Source organism: Sminthopsis crassicaudata, chromosome 6 (assembly GCF_048593235.1).
Source record: "Sminthopsis crassicaudata isolate SCR6 chromosome 6, ASM4859323v1, whole genome shotgun sequence".
Classification (NCBI taxonomy): domain Eukaryota; kingdom Metazoa; phylum Chordata; class Mammalia; order Dasyuromorphia; family Dasyuridae; genus Sminthopsis; species Sminthopsis crassicaudata.
The window spans coordinates 175,928,198-175,943,784 of record NC_133622.1 but is presented as its reverse complement, the minus strand read 5'-3'; the positions used below and the strand labels follow the sequence as shown (position 1 = coordinate 175,943,784).

General features: G+C 41.7%; 1 protein-coding gene across 5 annotated transcripts in view; it reads right to left on the bottom strand.

Annotated features, from left to right (window-relative positions):
- The window catches only part of PDE5A (phosphodiesterase 5A), a 181,063-nt gene extending 173,573 nt beyond the window's left edge, over positions 1-7,490 (bottom strand). For 2 of the 5 annotated variants that reach the window (XM_074276051.1, XM_074276052.1), the window contains exon 1: positions 5,070-5,955. In XM_074276051.1, coding sequence (XP_074132152.1) covers positions 5,070-5,095 — 26 coding nt within the window. In that variant the 5' untranslated portion in view covers positions 5,096-5,955. Of the gene's footprint in view, positions 1-5,069; positions 5,956-6,893 lie in introns of those variants that run through there. The other 3 variants (XM_074276053.1, XM_074276054.1, XM_074276050.1) reach the window with 3 other exon arrangements.
- Between the last annotated feature and the right edge of the window lie 8,097 nt (positions 7,491-15,587).

The following is a 15,587-nucleotide window of genomic DNA, read 5'->3' as shown; positions in this document are numbered from 1 at the left end:
TGCTAACAACTATGTTCAAATAGACCATATACAGAATAAAATGGAGCTAATTTACAGCAGCTGCTCTGGGTGTAACAGTCTAGAATGAAGGAACTGACTCCAAGTTTTTTGGTTCAAAAGTACAGAAGGGCAGGTAGGTACTGTTCAATTATATACAAATATACATAAAACACACACACACACACACACAAACACACACACACACACACACAAAGATAGCAATTATTTCACAAATGCAGTAAATTGACAAACAATGTGAAACCAGGATAGAAAGCAGAAGTATTTGGTATACTGTCAGTGGTTTCTATGAACCACAGGATTTAGAGCGTGAATAAGAGCTCAAGGCAGAGTGTGATGATATACTATTGTCCTTACGATTTAGTAGGTTCAATACCTTCAATTTACAAAGAAGGAAATTTTTTTTAAAAAATAATAATTAAGTGGATCACCAAGTCCAGCTGACTTTTGAATCCATGTCTAGGGACTCCAAATTTAGGTGCCCATTAGCAAAATGTATTTTACAAATATTTTGTAGGGAAATTATTTATATAAAAAGGTTAATTAATCAACTTAATAGGAGAATAACAAAAATTCAGAGTGAATAGAACCTGCTGCCTGTTTTATATCCATATCTACTACTTTCTAAATTGGTATCTTGGAAATAAAAACTATGGATAATAAAAGACAGCTTGATGGTGGCCGTACAGAGGATAAAGTGCTGGGCCTGGAGTCAGGAAGACCCATCTTCATGAATTCAAACTCAGCCTCAGTTACTTCCTAGCTTCATGGGCAAGTCTACTTAACCCTATCTGCCTCAATTTTTTCATCTGTCAAATGAGCTAGAGAAGGAAAGGGCAAATTACTCCAATATCTTTGTCAAGAAAACCCCAAATGGGGGCAGCTAGGTGGCGCAGTGGATAGAGCACCAGCCTTGAATTCAGGAGGACCCGAGTTCAAATGTGGTCTCAGACACTTAACACTTCCTAGCTGTGTGACCTTGGCCAAGTCACTTAACCCCAGCCTCAAGGAAAAAAAAAAAAGAAAGAAAGAAAACTCCAAATGGGATCATGAGTCCGACACGCCTGAAGTGACTCAACAAGGACAATAGATATAGAAGCAAGAAAAATGATTAAAAAAGAAAGAAAGAAATTTTTAAAAAATGACATTTGGGATTGAAGCTCTCTCACCCTCTCTGCTTCCATCCAACAAATTTAGTTTATCTTTGTGATACTGAGTAGACACAGTGTTGTTCAGAAGCAAAAATCACTAACTCTGGGAACAGAGAAACTCAGGTCTTGAGGGTGGGGGAAACATACTTTCTCAGCTGTCAAATTCTGAACAGACCTCTTCTCCCTAGACCTCTGTTTCCTCATTTATAAAATGAGGAAATTGAATTAGTTGGTCTCTGAAGCCCCTTTCAGCTCCAAATCCCTGCTCCTGTGCTGTTAAGTATAAAGTTAATTATGGAAAACTACTCAGGAGTATGAAACTGCCTATTGTTCCTGGACTTTGATCCCAACTGCCATAAAAACTTAATATCAGTTGATACAACAAAGAGACATTTGGTTTTTGCCTGGTACAATACAAAGCAATTTTTAAATATCAGAGACAACCTGCAATTGTTAGGAAAAAACTGGAGGGGGGGTTATATTCATATCCCAACTGCATGTTATCTCAAAGATCAAAAGTTAATATTTAGGATGCTGCTAAAAATAGCCATATTTTCTAAATATCATAATCAAAAAGGTTTACATTGGGAATGCAAACACACAATGATCTGTAGGGGTCTGAATTGTATGGGGAAACCTGAGGCAATCCTCCAAAGAATCTGGGCAATCCATTTCCTGAGATGGTGCAGAAGGCATGAAAATAGCTCTCCACACATTCCAATCGGTTTGTTGAAAATTAATGACCAGAATGCTGATCATTAATATTATTAGCTTAACTGATGCAATCAAATGCCTGATGAGATGGTGAAGGATCTTAACTGTCACCAATCCTCCCCACCCCCAATCTCTTTTTAATGCTGAGGAGGTCCTGGCATTGTTTTCTTGTTAATTAGAGGTAAATCCTAGGGAAGCTAAGAACCAAGTACCTCTTCAATCAAATTTGACCTTTCAATGAGTTACAAAGAACATTGATATCCCCATCCGTCTTTAGGAGGACTATTGCCTCATTCACTGCTAATAATTGCTCATTCCATATGGGTGAATTTAAACCAAGTGTCAGACTGTCCAGCAGAATGAGATACCAAAACATTTACTGAAATTAAACAGTTCAGGACTGAAAAACATCAATGCCTGAATTCAGATTCATAGAACATGAGTTAGAATCTTGACAACTACTTAGCACTCCATGTGACTCCAGGCAAGTCAAATCACTTTTAAAAGCTTGGTTTGGGAGCACGTAAATGATATAATGGAGAGTGCACTAGATTTGGAATCAGGCAGACTCATCTTATTAAGTTCAAATCCAGCGTTACATATTTACCAACTCTGTGATCCTGGGCAAGCCACTTAAACACTATTTGCCTCAGTTGCCTCATTTATAAAATGAGCTGGAGAAGAAAACAGCAAACCACTCCAGTGTCTCTGCCACAATCTCTCTCCCCTTGGAGAAAGGGGGATATCAGAATCTCACATGAAGAATTGAACATTACTGAACAAAGACAAATTTTGGTTTCCTTATATGTAAAATAAAAGAGCAGGTTTGCCTAGATGAACTTTAAGATTCCTCCCAAACCCAGAATTAGGATCCTAAGATAAACCAATGAGAGGTAAAAGCCAGGTCTGGGAGTCAGAAAGACCTAAATGAAGCTCTGGTTGGGTCACTTACTTTCAGAGCCCCAAGTGAAACTCTAAAACAAAATTAGAAAGAAAATTGAAGAAAGAAGTTGAACTGTATTGATGGAGGAACTGCCCAACACAACAAAATCATTAAGAAGCTAGATCCATCAACAGGTTTGTTTAGTGAGGCAGATGGTCTAACTGAATAAGGTTTTTTTTTTCCTTTTTTTTTTTTTTTTTTTTTTTTAATTTTCCAACCTAAAACATGGTACAAATGAATTTCCTTTTACTATTTTTTGGAAGAAAACATGAAGGGGGAAAGAAAGAGGTGATCCAAATTTTAGCTAGTAGTTAAGCTAAAATCAAAATCAAACTATCAAGAACTTTGTTTCAGTGATTTTTGTGGCCGAGATTTTGATTATCATGCTTCTGAGATTTCCCCAGTGTCTGAGGTCCCATCTGGAATCACCTAGTTGTAATCACTTTTAACATTGCCTCCCACTCACCCTCCCACTATGTGAAAAGACTCAACTTCCTACCCAAACCGGTTTGGAAGCCTTTGCAGGCCGCTCCCAACCAGCTGGACAATGTACAATCCCAAAAGGGAGAGCTTGTATTTCTTGGCCACTTTGGAGATTAAAGGCCTGCTATCCTCTGGCTAAACATGGGACCAATTTCCGGTTCTCATAAGGCAGAAATCCACATCCTTCTGAAAAGTGAGATAACTAGGCTCTGCCATCCCCTTGGAGTCAGAAATTGTGCTAAAGCTGTTTCTGAGCAAAGAGCTTTTATGGGCTCTGGTTCCTCTCTAACCTGGGATAACGGGGCAGGGCATGAGCAAAGCAGAAACCCTGAAAATGACATTGCAAAGAGGATTAGGACTTCATCATTTCCATGTTTTGCTATAGTTACTAGGTTTCAAAAGATTCCCGACATGCTCTGAAAGTGAAATGCCTAGTCAAAATAATCCCTAAACCATTTTATGGGGATGAAGAGTCTCTGAAGGGAGAAGAAGGGGCAAGTGAGATATTTTCATTATTACAGCAAGAGAGGATCTTTGAGTTTTCAACTGCAACAAGAGCTTTGCTTAGGAGAGCTTCCAGAAACAAACAAAAACACTACCAGGAAAGCTATTAAAAAAAAAAAAAAAAAAAAAAAAAAAAAAAAAGGGAAATCTAGTTACAAGAAATTAGCATCCCTCTAATACAAAGTTTATGAGGGAGGGAAAAAGGTGACAGAGTCAGATAGATTGTGACAAGAGGGAGCATAGCTAATGCTGTTGTCTCTTTAGAGTTTCATCCAAAACCCATTCTCTTTAAAATGCGCTCCCTATTTGAGAGCCAGCAGAGTAGTGGTTCTCAGGTCTCTGGTCTATAGGCAGTGGGATGTGGAAGCAGCAGGATAGAAATCTGGAAGAAAAATTTAACCAAAAGAGATTACTGAGGTGCTCTCAAATTTGATAACTGGAAGAGACCTTGGAGACAATATCTATTCCAGGACCCTTTTAACTATGTCTGTGAGATGGATTTCTTCGGCAACCTGGCGAAGCATAGAGATTCTTGTCTCAGAATAATAGTTTAAATGAATAAAACAAAATACATAGGATTACAAAAGAAAGTAAAGTACTGAAGTAGTTTTATCAAAATATTGAAAAACCAAATTCATAGATCTGAAATTTCGAATCTCTGATTCGCTCCACAAGATCAAAAACAAAACAAAACAAAACAAAACAAAACCTCTATAACATCCCCAACAAGAGACTGACTAAGCCCATACTTAAAAATCTCTAATGATGGGTAATTCACGTTCTCCAAGAAGTCCATCCACATTTTGGAAGCTCTAATTGTTAGAAAGTTCTTCCTTACATCAAAGCTAATTTCCCTTCTCTGGAACAGTTCTCTTCTCGCATATCGGGGTCTGCAAAAATTCATCTTAAGGCGCAGGCTACCCCCATCCAGATCTACCCCGAAATTGGTACCGGTCCGGTCACCCTCTCTCTATTCCCCTCGCTCCGCGGTGGATGAGCTTTAGATATAGAAATGGGCATGGGGTGGAGGGAAGAAGACCACCAGTCTCTAATGCGGTAGACGATCTTTTTGATAAGACTCGTACACAAACACAATAAAAACCATTCCCCGCTTCGTCTTGGACTCAGTACCCTTAGCAGGTCAATTCCCGCCCGCCAGTCTTCCAGTCCGCTGCCGGTGCCCAACTTTTCCACTCCCCACCTTGCCCCCTCCCCCACTCTGGGTTGGGGCCGCCGAGTCAGAAGGATGACAATACCTCGTTTTGTCTCCGAAAGGCAGCATAGCCGAGGCTCAGAGGGGAGACCATGCGGCCCCGTTCCAAAACCCAAGAGCTCCCGCGTGCGCCCGCGCTGGCCCCCGACTGGGCCGCCAAGAGAGGCGCTTGGGCTGAGGTGAGACTAGGCGAGGGGAGCAGCTGCTGTCCAGCCAGGTGATGCTGGGACACGCCCTTGAACTGCCGAAGCTCCTACGACGCGATGCGAGGACGCTGCCCCCTAGCGGGGAGCGCTTAGCACAGCAGCACCCCAATAGGAAGACTAGTCGATATCCCCCCCCCACTGCCTCCCCAAGAGTGTGCACTCCGAGTCCAAGCACACTCACGCTTTGGCCCTCAGGCCAACTCTTTACTGGCTTTCTTCGCAGCTTGAGCTGAGGACTTCTGTGACTTAGACGGCAGACTAATTGACGGCAGCCTTCTCTAGGAGTCTGTACTGCGCGCTTCTGCAAGGAGCGAGGCGCAAACACCCGGTGTCCGTGCTCAGTCCGAGCTGCTGCTGCCCAAGCTTCCTCCCGTCCCACTTCGAACTGAGAGGAACAACTAACTGTAGGGGCTCTTCCTCTTCCCTCCCCCCCCCTTCCCAACCCCTCCTCGCTCCTCTTGCAGCTGTGGCGATTCCTCTCAAACAGTTAGACGGCATACACACGCACATCCACACTCACACTTACACACACACACACACACACACACACACACACACACACACACACACACACACACACACACACACACACAGACTCTCTCACGCTCAAGCTCCACCCCTGCTGGGCTAGGCTGGGCAAAGCTGAAACAGACTAGTGAAGATGGACAGCACGCCCAGCTTCGCTCTTTCTCGTTCTCTCTTTTTATTTCCTGGACTGAGGCTGGTGCTCTGAGGCCTGGCTGGCTCCCTCCCGTCCAGGACAGATGGACCGGACCCGGCCTGGCGCGCTCAGTGAGCCAGAGCTGTTCCAGACCCGCCATTTGCTCGGGGTCTCCTCCCAGTCCAGCCCAGCTCCGCCTCTGTCCCCGGTCCCGCCCCCACTGTTCTCCCCCTCCTCTGTCCCTCTGGTGTGCCAGGCAGCGGGGGCCTCCTAGAGAGCCCAGCGCTGACCCAGGCCAGGCCAGAGTCCCAGGGCAAGGCTCAGCGGCCTTTAGGTGCATCTCCTCGAAACTCCTAAAGGAGTAAAAACAATAGAAGATGAGAAAAGTCGGTGGCGGTAGTGCCATGGTCAGGGAGCCGGCGTGAGACTGATTGCATTCAGGGAGATTCCAGGCTCCAGCCCCCCACCCAATTCCAAGCGCGCGCGCGCACACACAACACACCCCTATCTTTCGGTATATTGCCAGGGAAAACTCGGACTGAGCTGACCCTTTCTTCCAGGCTCCAAGGAGAGAAAACTTTCGGCGTTCGTCCTGGGGTTAAGGGTAAAGTAGGAGGGCAGAAGGAATGCGAGAGTGGACCCGGAAAGCAGTAAAAATCTTTGCTTTGGGAATCTCCTGCTAGGATGCAGACTTAAAGAGTCTGCGCCCCGACAGGATCGGCAGCCAGATGGTAATTCTGGCGGGGCCGAAGCTCCGGAAAGGTTCCCAGAGATCTCCAAGATCCCATTCCCCTCCTGCAATCCAAGGTTGTGGGAGTTAGAGTTGGAAAAGGATCTTAGAGGTCATTTGGTCCAAACTCTTGTTTTGTGGGCTTTTGTTCTCCAAGCCCTAAGAGGCGTGCTAGGGTAATTCTTGGGCCAGGAGCAGGGACAAATGGGGGGCCGCGGACCCCTCAACTCTCAGGCTCCCTGGTGAGAGGTTTGCGGATACTCTTCTTACCTTGTGGCTTTCCGCACAAAGTAGGAGGAAGTAAAGTCGCAGTGGTCGTCCAGCCACGCTTCCACCCAGGCAGTGTCCCGGGGTTCCCCGGGCTGCCGCTGCAGTTGCCGCTGCTGCTGCTGCTGTTGCTGCCGCTGCTGCTGCTGCTGCTGCTGCTGCTGTTGCTGCCGCTGCTGCTGCTGCTGCTGCTGCTGCTGTTGCTGCCGCTGCCGCTGCCGCCGCCGCCGGCGCCGCCCCCGTGGGCTCGGGCTCGGGCAGTCCGGCTCCATGGTCCCGCGGTGCTGCCCCCGCCCCGGGGCCGCTACTCGCTGGAGGCGCTCGGGGCCCTCCTCCCTTCCCCCCCACGGGGGCCCGCCCTCGCGGAATCCGGTGCCCCAGCGCTCCCGATCCTCCTCGCTGGCCCGGCGGGACAGAGAGACAGAGGGCTGTAGGCGGGAGCAGAGCAGTGGCCTCCCCGGCCCCTCCCCGGGCGCGCCACCGGCTCTCCAGGTGTGGCAGGCTAGGGCAGAACCGGCGCTACACTGAAACCCACAGCAGACTGAGGATCTGGGCACTTTGGGGAGCGGTGCCTTCCTCGCTGCCCTGTGTCCCCGGGGCGTGGGTGCTCAGACGCGGGCAGGCTCGGCCACCGGGGTGCGCTGCGAGCCAAGTGGAGTCAGAAGAGGCCAGAACGCGGGGCTGTTGTGGTGCGGATGGCAGGTTTCTGTGCCTAGCTGGAATCGGAGAAACCGGAAAAGTCTCTCTGCCGCCGGTCCCCGAAGTTTAGAAGGGCGGCTTCACACCTGGAGCCCCGGAGGATCTTGTGCCACTTCCCCATAGTGGCCTGGGGAGAACAATAAAAGCAGCCTTCCTTCTTAATTGTGACTCACTGAGGGCTAGGGGGTCTGTCCACCACAGCTAGCTATGCAGAATGGAGTGCTTGCCAGTATTCCTATTCCAGTGCTTGACACCCTGTTGCCACACCTTTACTGACCAATGACTCTTCAGAGATCTGGATCTATTTCTCCTGATGACCACTGAAGATAAGACACGTTTTTTTTTTCCCCTTCTCATCCCCAAATTTGAGAGCCAGGTTCCTTTCCATGTCTAGATTCAATATTTATGAATGTCTCATAACCTAGTTTCTATCTATACCTAAAGGATCACACAATTTATTTTGCCTAGTTAATGAATATTCATTAATTAATTAATTGTTCTGTTGAAACTTTGAACAAATTAATTCCCCTCTCTGAGCCTCAGTGTCTTCCTTTGTAAAACAAAAGGATGGGACTGGAGGGTCTCTAAAGTCTCTTTCATCTCTTCCGGTTTCTCTATGTATGTGAGGTTATAAATTAAGCTGATGGTTTCAAACCTAAGACTGTAGTAAATAAAGAAATCTCTACTCTGCTACTTTACCCTACTTTATCTCTTGCAATCTGGCTCCTCCCTCAACTGTAACAGTTTTCTCCTACGTGACATCTCTGAAAAGCTTAATCTGAGACCATTTTTCAGTTTTCATCCTTCTTCCTCTACAATGTGTGACACTATTGACCACCTTCTTTCTTTCTCTTCCAGACACTTTCTCCTTCCCAAGTTTTCAAAATACTACTTTCTCTTGCTCTTCCCCTCCTCCATCTGACTGCTTCCCTGTGTTCTTTACTGGATCATCTATATGAGTTGGTGAATCCCAGGACTCTGCTTTTTAAATTTTTTTTAATTTTTCCTCCCTCTATAGTGTTTCAATAGTGTCAATGAGCTGTTACCTCTTTTCAAGTGTTTTCCAAGTCTATAAATCCAAGCCTATTGCCTTCCGCGTCTATAAACCCAAACCTATTCTATCTCTTAAACTCAAGCTCTGTGTTGCACATTTCCAAATAGACATGTAGATATCTCAAATTCAACATGTCCAAAACAGACTCACTTTTGGATTTCTTTATTTCTTTTTGAGGGCACTATCATCCTAGCTACTTAGGATCTACTACTACTTAATTTCAACCAACTTGAAGTCTTTCCTCCTCCTAACTATTCTTAGTTACTTAATCCTTCTGATTCCCTCTCACTTCTGTCCTCTTTTCTCCACTCACATAGTTGTCACCCTGGTTCAGTCCCTTATCTCCTTTCACCTGGATTCTTGTACCAGCCTCCTAACTGGTTTCCTGCCACATTGGCCTCCCTCCAGATCTTAGCATGTGCCTTTATCCTTGGTTTTCAATCAGTCTTTGTTTCCATTAGGTGTTACCTCCTCATTATTGGTGATTCCCTGGTTCCAAGGAACTCCATCGATTTTTATAAATAGTTGCTATTCTCTATTTTGCCAATCTTAATATTTTAAAAAACATTTTGAAACTCTTTACTGAAACATTATACCTAACAGATTCTGTCAAGCTTAGTTTAAAGATGATCTTCTGAAAACAAAAGATCAATTCAAATGAGTGAATGATGACATTTACTTTGGGAACTTAGGTTCCTTTAGCAGTGAGGGGCATTGGTCAAAATTTATACATTTCCCAAGAAACAGAATAGGAAGGTTGGTCTTAGCTGGCTATTCCGAAGTATGTCTGGGCATTCCAACTGTATTTTGCCACAATACAATTCTTTATGGTCCATTAAGTCTGGAGGTTGTATGCTCCAAGAGGTGTCTGATAGTTATTGGCTATGACACACTTTAACAGTGATTTCAGCAGCTGCCTTTGTTTGAACATACTTTAGATGATTTGAAAGATCAATAATTCACTTGCTTTACCTCCAGATGGCCTGAGCTCGCTTGAGAACCCTGTCCTTGGAAGAATCCCCTCAGGCCTTTTAGGGGTATCTTCTATTTGAATCATGCCTCATGTTCACTGCCCCTGAAATAGGTACTATATCCCCAGTCTCTGTCTCCTTTTCTGTAACAACGTTTTCATGAATTATATTAAATGAATTTACCCTAATCTTTTTTCATTTGATTTTTGTTTTATGCAATGGAAATAAATTAAAGTAATTAATCTGGGTGAAGTAATGCTTTGGAGCTAATGTAGTGTAGTGAAAAGAGCCCTAATTCTGGGAAGAGAGAAACGAATACAAAACCTGTCTCTGATGCTTATGGTCTGTGACCTTGGGACTTCACTTTTCTAGTCCTCAGTTTCCTCAGTTTCCAAAAAAGGGAGGGGGGGTTGGACTAGATGACCTCTAAGGATCTTTCCAAAGTCTACATCTTTGTTAATTCATTTCAGTCATGTCCAACTCTTTGTGACCTTATTTGGGGTTTTCTTGGAAAAAATACTGGAATAGTTTGCCATTTCCTTCTTCAGCCTATTTTACAAATGAAGAAATGGAGGCAAATAGGATAAAGTTACCTGCCCAGGTTCAGACAGTTATTAAGTGTCTGAGACCAGATTTCAACTTAGGCATTCTTGACGCCAAGCCCAACACTCTGTACACTGGGCCTCTTATTTGCCTTTAAGTCTAAATCTTGGATCTTTTAATTCATCCCCAATAAGATTTCTTGATTCTTTACTGTTGGAGCTATTATAAAGAAAGAGCTTCTCGGGATCCAGCAGCCATGTCCTGCCAAGGAGTCCCTAACATGGCAGATGGATTCTACCATGCTAAGAAACTAAGTGGTGCCACATTGAATGTGGAGAGAAGTATTTTTCCTTTTGGTTTGGTTGTCTCCACCAGTTAAGTGATTTAGACAGATTCCTATCTTCATTTTGTGTCATGTATCCTGCTGTGTTTCTCTCCTATGCCAAAGTAAGAGATGTCCAGAGAGTGGCTTGGGCAAAGGACCAAGCAATTGTGGGGTTCATGCAATTTGTTACAGTTAGGAACTATAGAACATAAAATTTCTATATTTTAATAATTTGTTGATTATATGATCTCACAGGTCTGGATATTCTCTCTATCAGTCAAGCCTATCTTCTGCAAAGCCTTTCTAGTACTCCTAATTATGAAGATCTTTCCCTCTAAATTTGCCTTTCATTTATCCTCTTTATATCTTGAATGCACAAAATTAAATACTGTGGTAGAAACAATATCCTAACCCCCAGCTTCTAGGCAAAGTTGACCAATTTGTACATAAAACACATTGAAAACCATCTTCAAATTTCTCAACCAAAACAAGACTGGATTGACTTAAAGACTAAGTATCCAGGCCATTGGCATCAATTCTGGATCATAGATATATAAAACGTTCACAAGCAGCTTCAGATGTTCCTGGCAGTTGAGTGGAAAGAGCAAAAACAGGGAATTTGCTTGGTTGAGGTTAGGGCACATCTATGTGGATCATTCTTCCCCACTATGTCCAAGCAAATCTTTTGTTAACTGATGAATGATCTACAAGTGTCTCTTTTCATTCCAGGATCAAACATACATTACCTAATGTCAACTAATTATATACATACAAATATAACACATATGTATATGTGTATATATACATATATGTAAATATGTATATATACTGTAGTATATATGTATTAGGTGTACAAACTATACATATACATACATTTTGTGTTTGATTGCTTTTTTGATTGCTTGATTGGTTGATTCTTACCTCTTTCAAGCCTTCTCCATGTCCATCCATATATTTTCTAAGGAGGATTATCCAACATGCTGGAGGCCTTTCTTGGACCTTCTAACATTTGGCTGATGACAAAGCAGCAACAGTTGCATTTTTGTCCTCCTTGTTGTCTTGTAGCCTTTGGCACTGTTAGTATCCCTCACCATACTTTCCTTTCTTAACTTCTGAAAGGAAATCTACAAATTGGGAGTTTCAGAGAATATTATAATTCTACTTTTTTGTTTTATAGTAAGTTTAAATCTTTCAACCATATCTCCTGAATCCTGTTGTGGGTGTGAATAGTAAAATAAGAAAAAAAAGTCTACACAAATGTGGACTATCTGTAAATAGTATCTGTCTCCAAAATGATGGTGCTTGTGGCAGAGATGGCAGAATTCACTCCATCAAATGTTGAACCTGGAATTAGGAAGACTGGAAGTCAACTCCAATCTAAGAGACTACCTACATGACCTTGTGTAAATCAGCTAAATTTCCCATGTCTCCATTTCCATAATTACAAAATGAAGCACTTGGATTTTATGACCTTTACTTAACCAGTTGTAATCTCTGATCCCATGATAATTATTTACTAATTTAAGGTTTCCAAAATGTTTTATATCCCTAATTACTTGTGTTATTATTATTATTTTTTTTATTCCTCTTACCACCTTCTAGTCAGTCATCTTACTGCCTGAATTAGAGAACATGCCCTGGAGGAATTTACCATTTTGGACTATATAACTCCCATCTGGAGTCCTCCTTGGGCCCTCACTGATGACTTTTTTGTGTGGGTAGCTCTGTCTTGATTCTTCAACTATGATTCACTTTCCTCTCTGCTTCTTTTTACTGGCCCTCTATACCATCCTGAAAAACCTTCCACTTCTGAAACCATATTCAAATCAATATTGCTTCTTATGAAGTAGGTTCTACTTGTTGTTCATTCGTTTTCAGTCATATCTAACTCTTCATGATCCCATTTGGGGTTTTCTTGGCAAAGACATTAGAGTGGTTTGCATTTCCTTCTCCAATTTATTTTATAGATGAGGCAAACAGGATGATGTGACATGTCTAGGATCACACAACTAGTAAGTATTTCAGGACAGATTTCAACCCTGGAAAATGAGTCTTCCTGACTTAAGCCTTGGCAGCATATAGAATGCCTAGTTACCTAGTTATCCCATTTTACAAATTAGAAAATTGAGTTCAGAGAGAAAAAGTAAAATTACTTAAGCCAATGATCATCCAGATTTTACCTTTTTACCTTATCCTGTATTATTTCCATTATAGCATTCAGCTAGAACATTCTCATTCTCAAAATGATGACTTAAATAATGCTATACAGTACAAAATTTGTGATAAAATATTGTGCTCAATCTCTACATTTTTCTTAAATAAGCTCTGAGAGCTCTCCATCAAATGAAAGCACTCAATATTTTAGAACAGGCTTCTGTTAAATTTTAATTTAAAATTTTTATTTTAAATCTTTAAATTTTTTTATTTTCAGCTTCAAATTCTCTCTTTGTCTCTCTGTGTGTGTCTCTATTTCTCTCTCTGTGTCTGTGTCTGTCTGCTGTCTCTCCCTCTCTCTCTCTTTTTCTCTCTCTCTGTAGTTCCTCCCCCATTCAACGAGAAGGCAAGAAATATGATACCCATTATTCATTCAGAGCCATGGTACTGACCTCAATGCAGTATGCCTGTGAAACCTAGAAAATATATCAGCGCCATGCCAGGAAACTGAATCTCTTCCATTTGAATAGCCTTAGGAAAATTCTGAAGATCACCTGGCAAGATAAGGCACCGAACATTGAGGTCCTTTCTCAAGTTAAAATGCCATGCATTCAAACTCTACTGCAGAGAGAGCAACTCCATTGGACTGGCCACATTGTTTGAATGCCAAAGGTATATTTGCCTAAAATATATTTTACAGAGAACTCATGGAAGGGAAATGCTCACATGGTGGACAAAATAAATGATACAAGGACATTCAAAGTCCTGAAGAACTTTAGAATCCATCGTGTGGCATGGAATATAGTGGCAAAATTTGTTGATAAAATATTGTGTTAAATCTTTACATTTTCCTTCTATAAGCTCTGAGAGCTCTGTCAATATGAAAGCACTCAATATTTTAGAACAGGCTTCTATTCTAGTATGGTGTGCCTGCATTAAGAAAGGCACTGTGCTCTATGAGTAAAGTAGAATCGCAGTACTAAAAAAAAATGAGATTTACAAATTTGGAAACAACTTCATTCCAAATGTTCATATAGACTATTTGTGCCCAACCTGTTCTAGAGTTTCTGAGGTCATATTGGTTTAAAAGTTGAAAATTCAAAGTGGTGATTGTGATTGGTTAATTTCCTGAGCTATCATGAAAGTGGGTAGCCACTACTTACTCTCATTTTTGTAGTCCTGATTTGTTAAAACAAACAAATAAGCAAACAAACAAACAAACATATAAATAAATAAATAAATAAAAGACAAATCCAAAAGTGGACAAGCCAGAAGAGTGGGCTAACAAAAATGTCACAACTAAAATTGGATCATATGTCACTAATTGAAAGCCTTACCTATACAGTACTATATTGCTACTCAAATTGTATAAGTAGAGAAAATAGGCTGAATATGTCACAAAGGGTTAGACATCAGCCTGAGTACCTGCATTATTGGTATCCTGAAGTTTTAGGGGAATTTTCAAAAAAACCATCCAGTATATTGGGTGGACCTCTTGTGATAAACTTGTGAGATAGACATAGAAAAGAATTGCATGGCGCGGGGCAGGCCTTTATAGATTGCAATCTGCATAGATAAGAATACATCTAATCAATAAGATCACAGATCTATCAAAATATTATAGAGTATGATGGGGCAAGTCATCAGGATGCAATTTAATTCTATAAATGTTATTATAATCCTATGTCCAAGGTCTGAAGAATTAAAAATGAATATCATCTTAAGGGCAATAAAGAAACACCTCATTTGTGAGAATATTCATTGTAAATGAGGAATTATGATGAAGTAGAGTAAAAGATGTCACCAAAGGAACACATGAATGAAAAAAGAAACGCTGACCTCAAGGGAAAAAAAAAAGCGAGATTTAATGGATGGTGGTCCATGTCCTACACTGGTGTCTTTGAAATGTCAAGAGATAGCATGGAGATGTTCCAGGACCTTGGACAGCTTATGGAAGGGATGTGGACAAGGATTGATGGGGGAGGATAAAAAGGCATGAATGGGCTTTGATTTGCTTTATGGGAGAGAATGCCCACATTGATAAAATCACAGATTTGTTTGTATGGCTCAGTAGAATGTAAACTCCCTAAAGGCAGGAATTAATTACTTTTGGTCATTGCATTCCCATTACTTGGCTGTGTCCAACAAACAGTAAACTATAAATCCTTGTTGATTTGAAGATAATTTCTGTCTTTCCAAAATGATACATGAGATTACCTAACTAGTCTGAATGAATAATGGGTATCATATGTCTTGCCTTCTCATTGAATGGAGGAGGAACTGCAGAGAGAGAGAGACAGAGACAGACAGACAGAGACCGAGAAACAGAGAGATAGAGAGACAGAAACAGAGACATCTCACACTCTTTGACAGACTTGATCAAGAAATTAAGTTAGTAGAAACTGAACCACAGAGGATAAGGGATAGATTTTTTTTTTCACTGAGATGATAGATTAAAAAAAAAAAAAACCTGTAAATTTTAGAGATAAGGAAATTGAGACCCAGGGCAGAAAGTGATTTGCCACATAAAGTCAAAGCAAGAATAAATGAACTTACATTGAAAAAGGAAGGATTTAAGAGGCAATAAAAAAAAACTTGACTAAAAAAGATGAAATACATAATTGGAGAATAGTGAAGTAAAACTTTCACTAAAAGAGTAAACTTTTCTTTGAAATGCTTTGAAAGTTGAACTAGTTGATGATAATCCAAATAAATGACCTTCCCTCCCATACTGACATTTCTTCTATGTTGGAGATTGGATGGAAGGGAAGATGTGATTTTTCATCATTAAATAGCCACTGTCCACAGAAGTCTAAAACTCTATAAGACACTAGCTATACTATGATCATACAGACTGCTGGAGAAAAAAGTGAAGGGGAATGCTGATATCAAATGCAAGTAAAAACAGGGCCACTAAACCATAGTTGAGAATCCCTTCTGGCAATGTGTTG